The sequence below is a fragment of the Colletotrichum chrysophilum genome (genome assembly GCF_026319265.1).
Source record: "Colletotrichum chrysophilum strain AFK26 chromosome Unknown scaffold_128, whole genome shotgun sequence".
Classification (NCBI taxonomy): Eukaryota; Fungi; Ascomycota; class Sordariomycetes; order Glomerellales; family Glomerellaceae; genus Colletotrichum; species Colletotrichum chrysophilum.
Window position 1 is genome coordinate 1 of NW_026517415.1, and position 21,018 is coordinate 21,018.

The following is a 21,018-nucleotide window of genomic DNA, read 5'->3' on the forward strand; positions in this document are numbered from 1 at the left end:
CTGGCTTTGGTTCCCAAGAAAGGACGCTCGCAGGACTGTCACCTTGCCCTTCATAATCATTTCTTTCCGCATCTCCCAACACATACGACCATACCCATTGGAAAACTCGGGATCCCGTCCGCTCTCCCATAGATAAGCCAATGAGGGCTGGAGTAGTAGTCGGGTCGGTGACGACCGGCGAATGCCCGGTGTTGTATGTCTCTTGCCAAACTCTTTTTGCAATCCAATCGCGTGACGACCACCACGGCAAGCCATCGCCCTGCGAGCTGAGCCGCTGCAGCTGATTAGTTTGACTCAAGACAATAAATTGCCCGGCAGTGCGTTGGTGGCAACTGATGACCCACGGGCTCACTTGCATTGAGATATTTGTCGTTACGAGAATAGCACGTTGCAATGAGAATGCTCAAATGAAAGCACCCCGACTGCCTGCATGTCTCTTTGAAGTTTTTATCCCAGCTCCCACCTGTCAGAGATGGGGTGGTGTCTTGCATACCTACCTTGCCTTCTCTAAAGGTGTGGTGGCGGCTTCAGGGCTCCTGCTGACTTTTTCACCAAGATCGGAAGAAGAGGGGGAGAACCCTAAACGGGCCGTCCGGCGCCGCCGCAACGGATTGGTTGAGCGCACCATTATGACCCTCTGACTAATCAATCTTGTACCCATTGGCCTGACTTGACTTACTGGAGAGGTGGCAGGTGTAACAGCCCCCCGGCCGTGCTGCCTCCGAGTGGCGCAGGGTGCCTTCGCATAGAATCAAGAGTCGGCAGCACGCGCAGTACTTTGACCCTTGTGGGGTTCCAAGCCACCAGTGCGGCTGGCAGCACATCTGTGCGAGCTAGATATCCATTTGTTGATCGCCGTCAACAGCGGGCTGAAAGCCGGTGTCCGACTTTTGGATGTCCGGCCTGACCAATCATGCCGAACAACTGTGCCCAAATGGGAATGTGCATGACTCGCGGGACGAATTCCTTGCCATTTGCCGATTCTTATTTCCAACTTCAGAGGTTTTCCTTGAACGTCAGTGTGGTTGGCAAAAGACCAAGCCCGCAGGACGCAGTCCATCGCCATCCTGCGCCCATTTTTCTCCATATGAACGCATTGAATTGAATGAATGCGGCCAACAACAGGCGGTGTGCGGATTATTCGTAGGGAAAACGAGGTTCCACGTCTGATACAAATGAAATTGGCAAACAAACGCACTTTGCCTTTCACTCGCCTGCCAACTATTTCTCAAAGCCAGAAGCCCGTGGCATCTGTAGGGAGCTTCGTCACTAAACTTTATGTTTCTCCAGAATGGGCGACCAAAGCTCCAGTGAGGATGTTTTGAACTACTCATGCGGTCTCATTTATGTCAAATTAACTTCCTGCGCCTAGAAATCTCATTTCTTCTCGGCTCTCGAGCATGGCCCTGGTGAATTTCCGTCAAAGTTGTGTTTTCAAACAGACCGACTCCATATCATCATCTACCCTGCCAGGTCTTGAAAAGATGAGCAAGTCGGCTATTTCATCAACTATCCCGACAGAACTTGGTCCTTCCAAATTGTCTTCCCGATGTTCCTTCACAGAAACTGTCCAACCTGGGCATGACCAAAGTTGAAGCGTGCTGTGAGCCTACCTGTCTCAACTTTGACTTCCAAAACATCCTTCAGGAAGGCCCCTTGATGCCGGCAGACGTCCACGTCGTCCAAGGAGCCTGGTCGCCCATTTCCAATAAGTCAGAAGGAGCTTACTACGATCATGTAGCGTTGGAATCTCCGAATCATTCAACTGCTGCAGGGTCTCGGTTGATCTCAGCAATGATTTCACGCGTGACTGTCGCTTACACGATACTCGGATGTATTTTCGACCATCTCTGCAACTTTGTGAAGACGGTTGTGTCTGTCAAGTCTTTGTTGTTGTTCAATATCGCGCGGCTTGGGCGATAAGCCCAAGTCCATCGGCGATACAATTGAAACCGTTGGGATCTACGTGTTGGCGAATGTAGCGGTGTCACTTTGACTGACAATTTCCGATGGATTGCCAACGACATCTGCACACTTGTCAAGTCATCGGCGATTGCTGGAGTTATCGTGCCGTTGGGCGTTGCTTGAGTTGGTCTGGCTTTCAAGAGCGTTACGAGTGTTGCTCCCGATTTCATGGGCGACTTCTTTGGATCACTTCCTGGCACGAGACACCAACCTCTCAAGCCAACTCTCGAACGACGTAAGCCCAGTTGAAGCCGTCGGTTATGGAGTCAAGCAAGCTTTGGCGCACTCTGAGATAGGATCAGTGGATTGCACGCCCAAAAATGCAGCAGGTGCTAGCTAAGGTTTTGTTTTGGAAGGCATGCGCAGGCGCTTTGTTCTGGTCGTCAGGAGTTCAGATTTGAATCCAATTTGATTCATGCTTCCAGACAGATAGTTTTACAGCAGTGGTCATTCAACGACTCAAAATTTGACAGATATCACATCATATCCAGCAGGATTGGTTCTCTGCGTCGAAAGCATGTGAGGTCCACCCCGCTAATTGCGGGCGATTGGCATCCGACAGAATTGAACAAGTTGCGAAAGAATCAAGCCGCTGCATCGGCTAGGAATCATATGAGCCTATGATTCAACGTCGAAGCACTGTGAAGAGAACCAGGCCGGGTCATTATGTCTTATGGGCGGTGAGTGCGTCTTGAGATTGCAGCATCAGTCTCTCTGTGTTCATTTGTCTTGCATGGATGATTCCGAAGCGTAGTACCGCTGAGTCCTTTCGGGAGGCCCGCGAAAGTAAAATACACCATTGTAACGACTGGATGATACAATGGCCAATTGCATCCGTCCAACTGTGCTAATAGATAGTTATTTGGCGGTGTCTCTTCTGCACTGAAAGTGAGTTCCCTTTATGATAGCGACGACTCGAAGAGGCAGACCTACACCACTTGGTGAAACATGCGTCAGGTCACACCAGTCGCCTCAATTAACACTCGCTCTTCTGAATCAGCGGCCATCATATTTCGCCGTACCAGTCCGATATTGTCAACAAGCAGTCACCATGATCACTTCAACTCCCCGCGCCCCACTGCAGACCTCAACGCCGCTGCCGCTTACGCCGGCGCTGTCGTTGCCGCCGCCTTCGCCGACCTTGATCCAGCACCGAGGACAACCATCATCACCCTAAGTTGAATCATCATCCTCAGTCCGACCGAAACATTGCTCCTGCCTTTCACCGAACAGGATCTCGAAAAATAGTGGAGCCAGTCGATGAGATAAGACCGCTGCCACCATCAGCATAAACATATGCTTCACGATAGGTAATGTGGCGAAAGCGCACCAAGTACTCGGCTCCCAGGTCGACGGAAGCTTTTCGGTCTGTCTGTTACAAGCCCGCTGAAGACTTGGAGTCACCAGGTAAGACCGGTGAATGAGGGCATCTCTGGGAAGATACATCATTGTCGGTCCATGCGTACGGCCAGTCCATTGCCAAGTGGCCGTCCATTCACCTCTTCTATTCCTTTTGTGTTACTGCTTGCATTGCATATCAATAACTTTGACAACGGTAATGTTATCGCAGAGCACACGCTTCCATTCCGACAAAAGCCACCCGCAATTGCACCAGCATGGCCGACCCATCTTGCGGTCCCGCCAGACCCAGGTTGCTCGGGGAAAATAGCGTAGTCTAGTGGATCGCCTTTTTCTATCGAATATTACCAACCCTCCATCCCAACCCCCGATGCAGCCCGGATGAAAATGCCCGCCTCTTTAAGCCGCAAATCGGAGCCACATGGCGGAGTCTCAACTCATTACCTGGCCGTCGGCTGACACAATTGACGCGAGAAAATTGAGGATGCTGCCGACCAATACAGGACCGGCGGTGGCGACTGTATTAGCGACGACAGTATCAGCGACGGTGATGATGATGACGACAAGATCAGTCAACGGCAATGGCGATGACGGGTCTCCAACTTCATCCTGACCCATGAACATGGGGCTCCAACACCTCGATCGCCAAACCATCACACATCTCGGGAGTCCAACTTCTTCACTCTACCCGTAATACCTGCTCAACACTACATCAAGACCTTCCAGATTGCTCTGTGCTTGCCCCAGACGCATTCATAACAAGCTCTGAGCACCAGTCGAGATCGGTTCCCCTGTGAAGAGTTGGGCTTGCCTCGAGCTCTGGTCGACAACGAGGGCTCCCCGCCAAGAAGGGAAGCGGTTTAGGGTTCGTGCCATTGCCCGGACTGTACGGAAACACCTCTACCGCCAGGTCAGAACGATGGCTGCCAAACTGTAGACATCATCCCAGATATCTTCATCCCTGTCATTATTCTCATTGGCGATGCTGCACAAACAGTAGCCTGGGAAGCAAAGTGTTCTAGACCGCCTGACTGCCGCAGATATGGCCATGGCTTTGGCAGAGGCATCGCAAACGTGTACAATGTGTATGGGGCGGACGGTTGTGGGAGAAGCAGGGGATTACCAGCCATTTCAGGACCCAACACAACGCCAATGGCATCGCCTGAACCGGTCTCCATCACCTACTAGGTCCATGAGGGGTTTCGCCAAGATCTCAAGCCTGCAGCTTAAATTAGTAGAGATCGACAGGCCAATGTTCTAGTCAGGGCACGAGGCCACATTGATGTACACTGAGGTAGCCGGCGGGAGCAGTGGCTTTGCTAGGTGTCTTCTCCCGCTGACATTTTGACGATCGAGGCTACAACAGCAGCAACAGGAGATCAACAAGGAGCAGCCCCCCATTGTAACCGCCGATAGCGCTGGTTCAATCCGTTAAGCTAGTGCCACTCGGTTGCAAAACGTGCCCTAGCTCTCACAGTTGACAATAGATATTATCGACGTAGTATGGTGACGAAATCTTGATGTTGAAGGAGTAATGGTTTGTGGTAGTATGAAGAGGGAGATACCTTCCCCTATAAGGTGATTCGCGCTCTCTTTATATACCCCTATAGGTAGCTATAGAGGCTGATCTGTCACCTAGGCTATCCTAGCCCTCGAATATTTCCTGGTGAGAGTTATACGGCAGTCATCAAAGTGCGCCTCTAGGCGGCAAACTGCGAAGAAGAAAAATTAGAAGGGAAGAAAGATTGACAATTTGGGAAACAGCCCTGCTCTCATGCGCAATCTGCATTAGCAATGGCCTCCAAGGTGTTAACTCTACATTAATGATGGAGCAACGACACCCAGCCTGGCGTCGCCTCGCGGGCGGGAACAATATTCAGGTCCAAGATGTAGAGAGTGAAAACCCGATGGTCATTCCGATGGCGAAGTTGTGATGACATAAGCTTCAAAGTTGAAGTCATCGGTTGGCTGAGATAAAGTATCGAGAGGTTATTCGCAAGGATTGTTTCTGCTGAGAGGCTCCGAGTGCAGTCTGGACAGCAACCAGAATGATGCTTCCTGTGTCTGAAGACTTCCCAGGTCACTGGCCTCAATGCAATTTGGGCGAGGACGTTTTCCAGTGCAAACGCCGAGGCAGCATACTGCATAGGCTCAGGGATGGATCGGGACCAAATTCATTGTCGGCAACGCAAACATCCGATGGCCTGAGCAGATTGTATGGTCTCGGCCTATTTGAATCGAAGCCTTGGGTCATATCATCCAAGGCTCACGATGCCTCAGACAGATATCTGCATTATTAGCACAGGTTCATCGCAGGACACCCATTCAACTCACCAAGATCAAACGCTGAAATAAGCATTCGTTCCATGTGTCATTCTGTAGCTTCACTCTTTGCATCGGGTCGGAATGTCCTCGCATAGTCCAAGCGGGCCAACTCCTACTTACCAAGGCTGAAAGAACGCGTATGAAATATGCAGTAATGAACGTAGTATACCGCCTATATCGTAGCATTTGCCGAGATGCCCATGTCTCCCGCAGCGATGTTGCTGCTTGAAAAGCAGAAAATTCCATCGAGTTCTGGATGAGGGCAGTACATTCAGGGGCCAATTTCTTCAATTCTAGCCTTGTTGTGAACTTTATGATTCGCCGAAAAAAGTGTCGATGAAATGGAACAACATGTAACTCGCTGGACCTCGCATACTCTTAAACTGGCGTCATTCGGAACTCAATGACATATCCCAAGGCGCAGACCCAGCAAGCAGCTTAGAAATCTGATGCCGATGTTGAATGGTCAAGCAAGCATGCACCCCAGTACTGGTGTGCAGGTGCAGGATTTGCCTATTCTAGGCGAGAAATCGGAAAATGTCAATTGAAAACAGGAGCTCCAACAGTACGGTTGAATGAGAACCTCTTTACGGCCAGCTGTGACAGAGAGAAGCAATCCATCCCTCAAACGGGTTGAAACAAAGCCGTCCCAGCCTAACCCATCAGCAGAGCTTTACAATGCTCCCATGCCAAATCAACATTATTCATCAGTCCATGCAGCATTCAAATTATTCAATCGAAAAGTAACGACTCCTACTACTTTCATCGCCTTACTACGCATCTCCCCCTCGCAACATCATCCCAGTCTGGATCAACGAAGCCGGCATCTGTCATGATCTCGTCGCATCAGAGACGTGACCACTCGAGTCCCTCGAACGACCCAGACCTACTGCCCGAGCCTCACCAAAGTAAAAGGTCGAGGATACCATGAACAACAATGAAAGCGTCGAACAGCCTTCTCGTCGATGGACGCAAATGCTGAGGCTGCCTGGCGCCTGAAAACGCCGCTCAAGCAGCGGGCAGGGCTGCGCTGCGGGCCGACACAAACAATCACTACAGACATCCACGAAGCATGGCGGCGCGATGGGGGGATCAACCGCATCGAGTCAGAAGATTAGCTGGGCGATGTGACTCTGCGCCTCCCCCATTTGCCGGTGAGATATCAGTCCATCCAACTGACAGTGCCGGCATAAAGCATTTCCCCGCCGAACTTGCGCTCAACAGCCACATCAGCTGCCTACGTAGTCACTCTGGCGCAGCAGGGCGAAGTACAAAAAGCTACAGCAAAGCCACCATCACTGCCAGGGTCAACCCAACTAGTTTCCAGAAGACACAGCGCTCGCGGTCCTACCAAGAGCTTCAAGGGAATGCGGACCTGTTAGACGAGCGGCCAGTTCCAACCGCTTGCCTCCAACCACTCAGACGTCCCAGCCGACGCTTTCCAGCTGTGCAAGCCCATCAACGAGACCAAATAAGGCTGCTACATCGTCCCAGCCGCCGTCGGAGACAAGGTCACCAAACGTATGGGGGAGTGCGACCCCTACAACACCCTCATGGACGACGACATATATCACGGCGAAGATGATCTGTCCAGGCAGGCTCTCCTTGGCCATCTTTGGGTTCTTTCTAAGGCTGTCTGCGAGACGCAGTCGGCCGTGGACCGTAGTATTTTGACGACACGATGGCAAGCATATCCGTTCCCTGCATTTCACGATGTGCAAACATTGCGAAGCTGGGATGCAAAACGGTTGATCATTGCAGCGTGTTGAATCGGCCGGTGGCGCAGAAATCAATCCGGGCCGCTATTATCGCCCGGGAGACCTGGGCATCGGAATTGTGCGCCACGTCGCAAGATCGCAAACGTTGAAAGGGTACTGCGTCGACAGCCCAAACGGCGACATCGCCGCCAACGCAGGTGCAGTATACCAACCACTCAAGAATCCGCCCTTACATCTGGTGCTCATCGGTGTGAGCATCGCGACTAAGCAGCCTGATTGCTCGGGCGACCAGGTGCGGGCAAAGCTATCAGCGTACGGTGTGTGTGAAGAACGCAGCAATCAGCTTATGGGACATTACGATAACGCGATTAGAAGCTTTAACATTTCTGCCCTGCTTGAAACTGTGAAAGACGCCCAGACGACAGCCCCGTGGCTGCCCACCGTCTGGGAAATACGCCACAGGCTTTCCCTCACGAAAGCTTTCGGGGCTTTACCTAGCAAGCTTCCGCAACCATCGATTTGATCAATAACCAGCGGAGCTATGCATTCGACGTACCAACGCGACTATCCAGCAACAATCACAAAGTACGTTCGCTCAGTAAAGTAAAATCGGCATGATTTAGCACGCGCTGCACCGGCACTTTGGCGTGTACCCTCAAGATTTTCAGTATCAAGCACCGAGGCTGTGTAAACATCTTTGCCTCGAGCAACTTGCACCCCAGCTTCAGCAAAATGGGTTGTGCCAACGCCCCCAGCCCCAGGCTTTTCCGTCCGGGGAGTTATCAAATGACGGTGAGTACATCAGACATCCTGGGGGCAGAGTTCGAGGCATCGGCGAATTCATAAAGTCTCACAACTATCAGACTCCAGCTGCTTACCATGAGGTCTATGCACAGTTTCATGGCCCATAGCTGGGGTTTTCATCAAAACAAAAAGGCATAAACTTTGATATTGTTCGTTACAAAAGACGGACCATATTCATTGTAGACGGAAACATTCAACCTAGACAATGCGTTTAATGAGCTTTTAAAGCTGAATGAGGGGGGAATGGCAAACAGCAGGGCCCTGATAAGTGTTTGCTCGGGAAGCTGTGGTCAATTTGCCTCTGAAATCGGAACCATTTAGGGTGTTCTTGATGAAGGCTTCAATATTCGCTTCACACTGATCGCCGCCAGAAATGGTCCAAAACAGCAATCGAAATCATAGCTTTTCCCACCAAATCCCATAACTTGTTTGGTTTCTCGTCTTCTCACACGCATCACATCACTCATCTCACCTGCCCCACCAAGCCCAATGCATTCTTCCCCACAAAAGCTTCATCGCCTCGTAACCCTGCTGTTTGAGGAGTCACACCGTTCCTGCGGCTCATTTTCGATCTCACCACCGACTTCGCCCATCCCAGCGCCCTGGACCTTTGACGCAGCGTCCCCTCCAAAACCCCTCAAGTCCCCATTTCATCAGCATGCTGAGCCTTCGCTGCGCATGCACACACACGAACAAAGACTTGAGTTGTCACACCCAAATCGCCCTCCATTTTCCAGCTTGTGGTGTTGCCCTTCCTGTCGAAGTTCTCTCCTCCCCAAAGCAGAAGGGAAGAAGATACGCAACAAAAAGGAAGGCGAACCAGGCGAGGTGAAAAAAGATACGTACAACACCGGGCATTCGCCGGTCGTCACCGACCCGACTACTACTCCAGCCCTCACTGGCTTATCTATGGGAGAGCGGACGGGATCCCGAGTTCTCCAGTGGGTATGGTCGTACGTGGCTATTTTGAGCCAGAATATTGCTCATATCGTATGTTGATGCAAAGGATGAAGACAGAGGTTTCCTTCCTTAGCTGTAAAGGGTATCGACAAAGATCACGACAGGTAGTTTCTCTCCTTGTGATACCACAACCCCATTATTTAGTCACTGAAGTCAGAGAGGCTCGTCGCTGAGACAAGATTGCTAGCGTGATGAGACAAATGCGGGTTCACAAAGCGATTCGGGCGCTTCGTCGACTATGATCTATTTCTAAGACTGAGTGGACAACGGGGACGTGTCGTTTCAGAATTATCATCGCGCTGGCTACATCCTTGGCCTCAATCCCCGGTATGCCGACGCTTTTCTCCCACAGTCCAACCGCCGGCGAAGTCATCCCACCTAAGTCAGATCCGTGTAGAAGAAGGACTGTTTCCTAAGTGACGCTTATCATACTGCTCCTCCGCTACCTATCTATTGGCCAATGACTGCGGCCTAGGATCTCACGCAGTCCTTTTTATTGAACGCAGGCAGACGAGCCTTAGTTGTTACAAAGTGCTGGCGCTGCTTCGCAAGCTGCGAACCCGAACATTGGAAGTGTTTCAGCCGCGCTTTTTGCAAATACCAGAGAAAGTCTTACCATAGTGAGAACGGTTGGCACAGTGACCTCGTGCTTGGTGATGACTATCGCGACTTTACTGGCTATGCGGCTGAGGTCAATGGGGCCAAGGTCACAAGGCAACACGAGAAGCGAGGGCATGGGCGACGTGGTTCGTTTTTGGATGCCTTTGATCATCCGCTTATACGAATTGACCCCATCAGAAGCCGCAGCCGTCCGGGAAAATCCGTGCGGAGATGATTTCTCCCCGCCCAGAGGTTCTGCGAAACAGAAAGACGAGAGCCCAGGCGGCTCGCGCCAAGCTTCAACTAAAACCCAACGTTTTCTTGTCTGTCGAACCTTGAGTGTTCTTTCGCACCGACTGAACACTGGCCGCCGTCGTACTCGGGTACCTTCGAGCAGTACAAGCCCTGCGCGAGACAGCAAACCGTCGCTGAGGCGCTGATCCGAGCATCTGCTGTACACCGTCGAACCTGCAAGATGGACTGAGCAGCTCACCCATCTGCCTCCACGAACCCCGCAAACTCCAGACCTCATGCATAACTCGCACAACTAGTCCGCCGTCATTGTTTTGTATCTGCCGTGTCCGGCAATGTCTCCAGGGAAGAAATGACCTCGCCAAGATTGCGCCTAAAGCCGATTGGCTGAAATTACCTTGACTGGTGTGGCTGGCACGACTAGAATAGCGCGGGCTGCCTTCGCAGAGGCAATGTCTTCACCATAAGCTCCCAAGACTGCACTTTGGGGAAAGCGAACCGAAAATTCATATGCCGACAGCTTCCATCATGTCCTCTTCTCAAAGGCCGTGGCGACCTCTCAAAACGCGAGACTTCAAAATGCTGCGCAAGCTGAAGACGTTTACGGCAACTTGGTAAATGAACGACCATCACGTGGAGAATCCCAAAGAACAGCCAGATGACATTTGCCCAATATAGAAACAACCCCTGCCCATTACTAGGACATCAACATGATCTACCGGGAAACTTCAAGGGAATGGGCCAGGGATTCTCCTCCTGTAAAACATGGAGGATCACAGATGTTAGTTCAAAGTCGCCACGGGTCTTGCATTACTTCTCGCAAGGTAAATAGTATCAACGGAATGCGAAAGAGATCTGGGCTGCCAACCTGGGAGTAGCCTATCTGCGAACACAGGCCTATGGATGCTGGTAGTAATATATTGAGCCGGTGTCATTCTTTGCAAGTGAACTTGAAAATGTGTGGAGCCGTCATTTGTGTCTTTCCATTTTCTTTGCAACGTGCTGAGGTTGGTGTACTCATTTGTGAAGTCAGGCAGTGTAATAAAATCTGGAATCCGACCTCGATGACTTCCTTACTTGCGGACCATCTCCGTACCTTTCTCCTCTACCTTGTGAATGTTCCAAAGGCAGGACGGATGCGAATTCTATATCAATACAACGGTAATCATTGCGATATAATGCCGTCGCAAAGTAAGCTTGCTATCTCTAGATGATCCGCCCAGCCGATGCGATGGACTACCTGACACGCACAACCGAGATGCAGCTAAAAGAGTACGGCGCGAAACTTGAACGGTTCGGTTTCAATATCGCCAATGGCAGTCACGTCAAACAAGGCGCTGAGTTGTCAGCCGAACCCATGCAATTCGACGCCAGCTCGCGAATCGTCTAGTAAAACCCAGAAAACCTTTCTGGCATACAGCGCGCTCCTCGCGATCTTGACACCAAACGTGGGGCTGACAAGAATAATCAGCTGTGCGAAGCACCCAAGCACGTTTAGCAGCTGTCTAAACACAGACGATGACAAACATCATTTGGAACAAACTTTAATTATGGAGTTTCCTTTTCTGGTTGTCTAATGATTGAACATCGCTGACGACCTGTCTGATGAGATATGCAAGGAGACACGCTGATATGAAAGCTATCGTTGCGGTCAGTGCATAACCCTGAGCCAAAACCAATAATGAGAGACAGGAACCAGCTCAGGTATCTGTTACATTGTTCGTAAAAATTCGCGAGCTTCTTCAGTTAAGCGTGAACCTGTTTGGGGTCTATGCAAGGGCTAGGTGGCTCGGTATGATGTGACTGCGGACAACGGTTGACAATGCGTCTCTACTTCCGAGGAACTTCAGAAACGCGGTCTGCGCTTCAACCTCGAGTCGATAGTTCTAAGGGCTGAGTCATGGGTTTCAAAGACGTGTTCCGAGGTCCTGATGTCCACCAACTCAAGTCGCCCATGGCAATTCCCGGACTGCACTTGTCGCTAACGAAACTATGGCTATCGATTCGTCTATGGTGTACTGTCAGTCCACTTTCCTTTAACCCTGAAGACCAGATATGCCGAGCAAGTAAGTAGTTGCTGCTGAAACCTTCTCAGTTGCTGCAGTCTAGAAGTAAGGTGCATCTCTCTATGGCTCCAGCTCTATGCTGAGGTCTTCGTCTTCAGGTCCATGCAGGTGACCAGTTGGTGCGACGAGGGTGAGATGGAGGAAGTGTGAGTCTCCTTGGCCGGAGATCCGCCAGCTGGGACGGGGAATTATTGCAGGTGATCTTAAGTCACGCTGCTGGAATGTTTGTCTTGGCACGAGAAACCAAGTAAAAAGAACTATCAAAGCTCTCCGGAAAATGTATATAATTTGAAATGACAGAAAACTGTGACTCTCACCGAGAATGCAGACGATATAGCGACGATAACGATAAACATATTGCCGACGGAAAGGTTTGGGGAGCGGAGCTTGAGACACAGATGAAATTGTTGCGTCCCTCGCCATTCCGCACACTTCAGGATGTGCGCCGCACATAGCTAGTGAGGCTATCATAATGTCCTCTATTAAGCAACGCTTACATAGAAAGGCGTGGCTCCGAGACGAGCATATATCAATGCAGACCCAGCAAAGGCGGCCACGCTGCATGCTTCCACAGAACCTATGCTTGGCGAGGCGGTCGCCTATGTATGAATTGTGAAATCCGGGGATCTCGTCTCAGGAATAACCGCCCTCTTTCGTATATTTAACGCCGCGGAGACCTCCTCACATGAAACAAGTCCGCTAAATGGCGCTGGGGGCTCCTAAATACGCCGGCCCTTTCAGGCTGAGACTTCAGCGATTTCATCCCATTCATAACGGGCTGGAAATGAGACGCAGCTTGTTATGAATAAGAACGAGGGATACTTCACATTATACATAGTCTTACAACTAGTTTCGTCTTTAGGGAAGGGTAAAAAACTTGCAGGATCTTGACTGCAGTAGAAACGTTACGAGTCAGTTGAGGCGAATAATGCCCTGCACAAGTTTCTCTGCAGCATTACTTTCTGTGGGAGCTTCCTGATGTCAAGTCTTCTGCCCAGACAGTGGTGGTACGGCTTCTGTAATAGAGCGTGCAACTGAGAATTGTTTTCCCCATGTTTACTGTCACGAGGGTTGTGGTGCAGAGTTGTGTCAGTCACGGTCCTGTCGAAGAACAGTACGATGAGAGCAAGCAATAACTGTTGATTTATGAAGATGTTTGGGAACTTCTCTTTTAATTGTGTGTCTGATGGAACAGACTGATATCAAGGAGCAGGATAGACGGCACTGTGCGGAATTGTAATTAATGGCCAGGAGGGCCGTCGGGACCAGTGTCCTGGACGTCTTGATACGGTTAAATTTCACACAGAGATTTTCAATATAGTGGGTATGTTTCAAACCCAGCCGAATACGAAAAGGATTGCGCTTTCATTCACATGCATTCATGTCACCTGAAATGTTGTGAAGCGATTGAGCTTTCATGATGCGTGCTGGTCACAATCTGGTAGATGGATGCGAGATTGGACGGTCATTGCCATCGCCGCCAAAATGAACGGCTTTGTGGCACATGGATGGTGACCCGATTGTAAAATGGAGTGAATTGGCTGAAATGAAGTATTCGAGTGACCGCACCACTAGGTTCTGAGGTTAGCTCAGAGGATGCAAGTCCGGAGAAGTCCGACCGCTACATCGGATTCCGGCCCGACAAGTGGGGCAGACTCGGAGCCATCTGGCAAGCATCCACCCCAAACACCATGGTCGCCGGCGGCCTTTTTCCCGGTAAACAATGCCGATCTAGATGTAGCGCCACCACTTGGCATACCTTATGGGAGTACAAAGAGGTGCTGTAGTCACCAAGACGCAGCCTTCCTATCTTTTGCAATTTTCAGTTTCGCTCTGACGATGGTCTCAGACACGTGGCGTTCAGCCCCCTGCCTGATCCCATGCGGCAACCTGATGTAAGCAACGCTCCGCCTAGTATTGATTGCTTTCGCTCCGAGGATCCAACTTAACCATGGAAACTGGAACATGCGTGCAGTAACGTGCATGGTACATTTGACCCTTGAGAAAGGAAATACGCCTTGCTGCTGGCGACTCGGCTCCCTGCACGGCTTCTGGGAACTACAAAGGTAGATTGACTGACAAGGCTCCATCCAGTACCAGCCATGAGGGGGCGGGTAACTGGTCCGCCATACGTGGGGCGGTGGACTCTGACCCCCAACAAGCTCATTCGGCAAAAGCATTTCCTTCTTTCGGAAGCTTGAGTGGGTCTTCCCCTGACAATTGCATGGCCGCACGCTGGCTGTCCAGCCCCCCTCACCAAAAGCCGAAGTCACGGTCGCAGTCGCGAACTGGCTAGGTTTCCTCTGTCACCACAATTTGACTCCTTGGTCTAAGCAATGGAGTGACCGATGCCACTCATTATCACGCAAGCCTCGTAGAAAACACAAATAAATGCCAACTGAGCATGGGAAGGTGGAAATGGTACTTAACATTCGCCTACGTGGGTGCCTATGATGTCCCTCGTTTCTGGCGCTTATCTGAGTTTTCACGTCGCACGCGTGGAGGGAACCTGACCCTCCTGTTCCCCTGTGAACTGATGGCTTGTTCCAGCTTCTGTCGGGCGGACTCCAGCCTCGCGGGCATGTCCAACTCAACAATCGAGCTCAATCCGGCATCAATCTCGGTGGACAAACTTCTGTAACAATCGCTGAGGGCTTTGGAGGCTTCCTTGACTAACCCACGTAGCGCCCTGCGCTTCTGCCACTGCGTACGCCATGTTGTCAGGGCCTCTGAGTTGGCTTTGTCCATCATTGGGAAGTTATATCTATTTTCATCGGTTTGTCCCAAGGCAAAATTCAACTCTGCGCCCTCCGAGTGCACTCGCATAACGAGGCTCTCGTGAAGAGACAGTTGGGTAGTATCAGTGTGTTCGTTGGTAGTTCTTTGCTGCTCCGAGAGGATCCGGAAATCACGGATGATATCCTCGAGCTGATGTAAGCGTTCCCGAATATAGGGGTGCCACGCTTCCACATCTCCCGAATCAAGATCTAGAGCAGACTGTATGTTCCGTTAGTTTTAGCGTTGTCGCTCAGTCTGTAGATTGGCTTACTGGTGGTCTTAAACAACATTCAAAGTCGTCATCGCCGCCGGTCTCTCTCGGCACGGCCGCTTTTCGGGCCCGCGTGCCGGGCTCCGTGTCAATGTCAAAGAAGCGAAAGTCCGTATCATCCATTCCGTCGTACATCTCGTGATCTTCAGCCTCGTAACATGCAATCTCTTCGTGACCTGGGGTTGGATCTGGCCGTTGGCGCTTTGCCACAGAAGCCGCACTGGAGGTTAACATCATGGGGAGTATAGGGCAACGGTGAGAATAATATGGTCAAGAAGCCACGAGTAACTTCGCCCGGAAAGAAGTTTGATCCATCGATAGGACTTTGAACTAGCAGCATTGTGGAACGGACTTGTCCCTCTTCACCGGCACTCTTTGTTGAACTGATTTTCCCACGCGACCGTAGAGAGCGGGGCGGGGCTTTGCTTCTGGGCACCACGAATGATTGATCTGTTGGTGCAAAGCGCAGGACACTACGCATCTCGCACCAACACACCAATCGGATGAAGTCTTTTTGATTTAAAGGCCCGCAGCATACGCGTTGGGACTGCTGCAGGCTCGGCAAGCTCAAACTGGCCAGCAACATCTTTCAGGCTGCGGGCCAAGACAATAATTAGAAAAATGACCACATCTGTGTAACCCATGCCACCTGGCCTGGTTCCCCTTACATTTGTGACCAGTCTGTCAAGCTGCAGCGAGCAGCCTGGTCGAGTCTGAGTACAGGCCACCAATGGTGGTTTTGCGACGGTGGTAGGCGACGGTGGGCTGTGTTGATGAGTTGAAGTCAGCAGCAGGACACTGACTTCGAAAGGTGTGTACGGCTGCAGGATAGCGGGAGCAGCCTGAACAAATTGCAGAGCGGGGTTTTTGTGCCTACACCCCAGGATCCCCTGGCCTTTGAGCAGATCCTTGGCAGGCTGATGTCAGAGTTCGGAGTTTCCCTTGTGAAATTCAGACGTTCTTCGGCTTCCCGAAAACCGGCAGCAGATGCCTATGGACGATCTGGCCCTTTCTCCTGCTGCAGCAATCTGTTTCAAGCCCGCTGAAGTGACAAGTCAGCCCAAGCCAAAAAGTTGAAACAAAGTGGTCGAACGAGTTATACATAGATAGCGCAAAGATTAAAATAAGTGCCACGGAACACCGCATCGGCCTTCTATATCACCAATTCCACGATTCATGACCTAATTGGTACGAAAAGAGGGCCTGATCCCAATCATCACGCCCAGAATCTATCGGGCTGGGTCGCTTTTGCCAGTCAACAAGCTGGGACGGAGAAGATCATAGAAAGAATAACTATTGATTGCTCGCGTAGTTATGCAACACCTCAACTCTTCGGATGCTGCTTTTTTGAAAGAGCATCAGCCTAATCCATCCCCCCGCTGTACACTCTGGCACGTACGAAAGTAACTATCGTTTTCTCTTACATGCTCTCATATCTCTACTCAAGTTCACTGTACTTAAACTAAAAGAGACTGTTGGGATGGCGAGATATTGTTTCATTCACGTCCTTGACATGCCTTTGCTCGGGCAGAAGGGTATCGCGACATTGCCAATGTAGAGCAAATGGAGGAGCGTTAAGCATTGGAAGTCCATCGTGGCACGAAAGCACGGGCAGAGCATGGCAAGACGCGTTCCAAATGATTTAATTACTAGTTGTGCGGATGACAGTGCTGTCCTCTTAGATTTAGCAGAGCGCAAGACGGCTAGTAATGCCAGGAGACCACCTGCGGCAACAAGAGCTGATCAATCGCGCTGCATGAGCTGCAGAAGACTGATTTGTGGCCGAGGGACTTGGTCAGCAGTCGGTGTCATTGTGATCTCTGCCTCCGCACCTGGACATGGTGCGACATGTCAAGGTGGTCTGCCGGTTATGTTGACATGCCGCCCCTTGACCCATTGTACAATGAGACGCACACATTTGGCACTCCACACGGCGTGTGTCTTGATCGCTGAAGACATCGTCCACGCCCAAGAAGTAGCCATTGTCATCCTCATCATCTTCAAAAGAGACGATTGGGCGAGCAACTTTTAGTTGGTGGCTCCTACTGCTGATAGCTTTGGAATGGCTCTTTTCTAAGCTTCAGCGGGGGTTCTGGTCTAGGACAAAGTTCAGCTGGGAAGGCCATAATGCTGAATCCAGACAACAGGGTGATACAATCAAGGAGACGTACTTTGCCATCCTGAAACGCGAGTTTTGGTGTGGGATTACACTTCTTGCCAGTCAGAGCTCGCAGTCACCATTCTTCTTGCAGTGACGGAGGACTGTCGAGGAATCGGGTTGTTCACTAGCAGCCGGGAATGGGGATCTTGATCGCTGCGAACACCATATGCTGCTGCTGTGCTTGCTCATCCACCAGACGCGCGAAGTAATGAGCGTCATGCACGGAGGTGGCTTTCTGTTGATTGACTCGCCGGGGCGGTCTTCCGTTGCGTTATCATCACACTCCAGCTTCAGACCAACCTCTCGCTTGATGGCTTGCTCATTCCATTTCGAAGGGCCGCATCGAGACGGCTAAAACGACGGAGTAGACTGCAAGTTCATCCTTGATGGGCTGGGGAAGAGGCCAGCGGTATTCAAACCTCGACAAATTGGTTTGCCGCGGCTGGCGGATGGAACTTTCTGAAAGGTGCCGCGGCGGTTGAGATGTTGGCGTTCGTTGTCGGAAGGGGGCCACTAGTCAAGAGAAGGGTAGGAGGAAGGCGTATGTGGGTAGACGTAGGAAGTTGCAGCGGCTAGAGCCTCGGCCCTTCCGTTCATATTTCAGGCAGCCCATCCAGTTTCTCGTGGTTGCCGCTGGACGGGGTCAACATCGGCTGCCTCTTGCTTTGAAACTTTTTCACTACAAACTGGCTGACGCAGCGCTTGGTCACTTCTTTCTTGTTTGTTTACCGCATCGTCGTCGTCGTCGCCTCGTCACCATCCCAATCGCAACCTGACAGCACGACTACATCCCAGCAAAATCTCTGTCGTCGCACCATCGACAATCCATCGCATTCTCACCCCTTTCAATTAACGGATTGCAACAAAGTCATCCCTACATCATCGCATTCACATTGACTTCGATCACCGTTGAGGACAGTGACGCACCGTTTCACAGCCACGACTGGTTGGGGCGCTTGACATCCCTACGACACGTGTCTTTCGAGTGCGAGATCGAACCAAGCATACGGCCGAGCGTGTACAGTCAGCCGATGCCAGAAGTGGGCAGACCGTTGGCAAAAGTCCTGGCAAGGCGTGGCTGAATCCGCGGCCGGCGCGTCCCAGGAAGGTAGACACATCCGTCACGACTTCTTCCCTTGAGAAGCACTGGGGCACGGGGCGTCAGGTGCCTGCATCTCCAAGGCCCGCCTGACATTCTCCAGCACAAGCCGGGCAGTTGCTCTTGCTTTCCAAGTTACCGCGAAACCTTCCAACCGCAAGACCACGACAACAGCTCCTCCCACTTCGGAAGCAGGGAAGCGACACTGAAATCATCGGACGTCGGTTTTTCGCACTTCGCCAACGAGACAGGACAAGATGCCGACTTCACCACCTTCCGTCGGCAGTGAGTCGGGCGAAGTCGCGTATTTCAAATCACTCAATCCCCACGGCCAGCACTGTTTTCTTGTGTCAAAGATGGAGCAGCTTCTTGCACTTCGGACACACATGAAAACGCAATTCGACGAACTCAGCCGCAATCTCATCAACACCGTTATGGTCCAGGCTAACAATGTCGTTCTGCATCATGATTCCAAGGTTAATGGAGGAGGTGCCGCGAAGCCATGAGCGTTGGTCCCATGGATGGCTTACATGGTGCCTGGAGGTCCTTGGCTGCTTGGGGTGCGGGGATCGTGGAGAAGTAATTTGAGGGTCATGGATCTGCCTTTCTGCCCAAGAACTGGGGAATTCGTGGTGCAGTAGATAGTGCTTTAAATCATAAGAAGAGAATCACATACATGGAACTAGCCTGTTGGAATGACACCGTGAATTAGTTGGAGAGCGCAAATGGGCAGCAATCATCTCAGGGTTCGCAGGTGTTTTGGACGGCAGTTGAGGCATGGTATTGGTGCAGGTGAGAACGTCCAGCATTCTTTCTAAATGCAGCTCCCTCCGTCACCAGCAACGAATGATACCACGTCTGTTGCCCCCGAACTCCCATTCAGCTGTTCGTCGGACAACCTCCCCGTTTGAAAATCTGCTCTTTTCCTCGTGTTAGTTGTTCGTTTTTCGAAAACTTCTCAAATTTCAGGAGCCTTCCTTTGCCATTGTGCAGTTCTCTACCATTGTCGCCTGTGCTTAGCATTCACACCAAGCGTGTCACCATTGCTCCTCAACCATGTCTAGCAGCAGAAACCCCGTCATTGTAAGCATCCGCCGGGATGCTAAGGTAGACCAGTCTCTCCGCGAGCTCAATGAGACCTGGAACCAAGCTCAAGTCCCCGAGGCCGACCTCACTAGCGGCTGGAACCAGCTACATCAGGATTGGTGGACAGCTGCTCTCGCCGTGCATACATCCGGCCAGCACACCAGCGCTCGGCACCATGTCCTCGACTGGCCCGCCTTCATCCGCGAGCACCTCTCCGCCGCCGATCTTGTCACCTACCTCGGCCGGATCTTTCGCATCGCCCATGACGCCGCCAAGCACAAGCCCGAGTCCGCCAGCCGCCTGCGGAACGCCGACCTCGCCCTCGGCCTCACCGACAACATTGAGCTGCACCTTGAGCTCGACCAGGAAAATTGCACCAGCACCGGCACCCTCAAAGCCCTCTCCTCCCTCCGGCGCTCCACCGCCCACGAGGCCGTCGACCCAGAGGACCGCCGCACCGAGATCCGCGACCGCATGCTCGCGCGTGTGTTTGGCTCCCCCGGCCCCTATGTCGTCACCCCGATGCCGACCCTCCGCGACGTCAACCAGGCCATCACCGCCCTCCGCGTCAAGGCCGTCCCACGAGCCGCTCCCAAGTCCAAGAAGCGCAAGGCCGCATCAGATGACGCCGGCAATGACAGCATCGAAGTCTCTCGGAGGTCCAGCAAGCGTCCGCGGACGGAGGTTCCCGAGGAGGACCTGGAGGAGATGGGCCAATCCTTCCTAGAGAGCATCCGTGAAGATGGGCGCCCAAGCCTGCTTTCGCGTTTCCTCGACGAGGAAATCATGACCAACGGCGACATATTCGCCTACGCGCCGCCAGAGGCTTCAGCCCTGCCAGACCTCGAGCCCGATGCCACCGAGGACCAACTCCAAGCGCACGCAGCACAGACAGACCGGGACAAGGAGGCGCAGGATGACGCGGTAATGAAGGAGCAGCTTGAGCTGTGCAGTCGACTCGTGCAGATGGGAACGCCTGGCGAAGGAGCTGCTGGTGATCCGTTAGTTCACGGTCTGCTGCAGGCTTTGAATATGTCGGCCAAGAATCTGCTTTGCGTTGCCCGTGACAAGCATACTACCGCACATCTTGAGTCACGCAAGAGGAAGAGGGAGGAGGAGGAGGAGCAGCTGGATCTGGACGAGTAGAGTTAAGAGCTTGCGGTCCGAGGTTTGGGGCTTGTGAAGTGATGAAGTATGCTAATGAGGGTGATTCAGTTTTATGTTTCAAAGAAAAGGAACCATTCGTTCGAGTTGCACATGCAAATATCAGTCCATTATAGTGAGATCATTTCGGCCGTGCTGTTTGTGAGGGGCAAGGCTGATATACCAAGTAATAATTTACGATCCTCATGACTTGACGACTGATAATATCTTACTCTGTACCAGGAACAGCGCAAGTACATTATCCATTTTGCGTTCCTAGGCGCAGAGTTATTGTCTGGGAATCAGAAAACTTTTGTCATTCCCAATGCCATCCTTCAGCTTCGCAAAAATTCCATACCCTTGATTTACTCTACCTTCCCCTTAGCGTCGGCGTCGGTGGGGCCGGGCGGAGCCGGATCTTCGGAATCGGT

The 21,018-nt window shown here is 51.7% G+C and overlaps 1 protein-coding gene across 1 annotated transcript; it reads left to right on the forward strand.

Moving 5' to 3' along the window:
* Positions 1-19,414: 19,414 nt before the first annotated feature.
* COL26b_011047 (uncharacterized protein) lies at positions 19,415-20,590 on the forward strand (the record flags this gene model as incomplete). Its single annotated transcript, XM_053183728.1, has 1 exon — positions 19,415-20,590. One exon carries the CDS (start codon positions 19,415-19,417, stop codon positions 20,588-20,590), a length of 1,176 nt encoding a protein of 391 aa, XP_053032315.1.
* Positions 20,591-21,018: the final 428 nt, after the last annotated feature.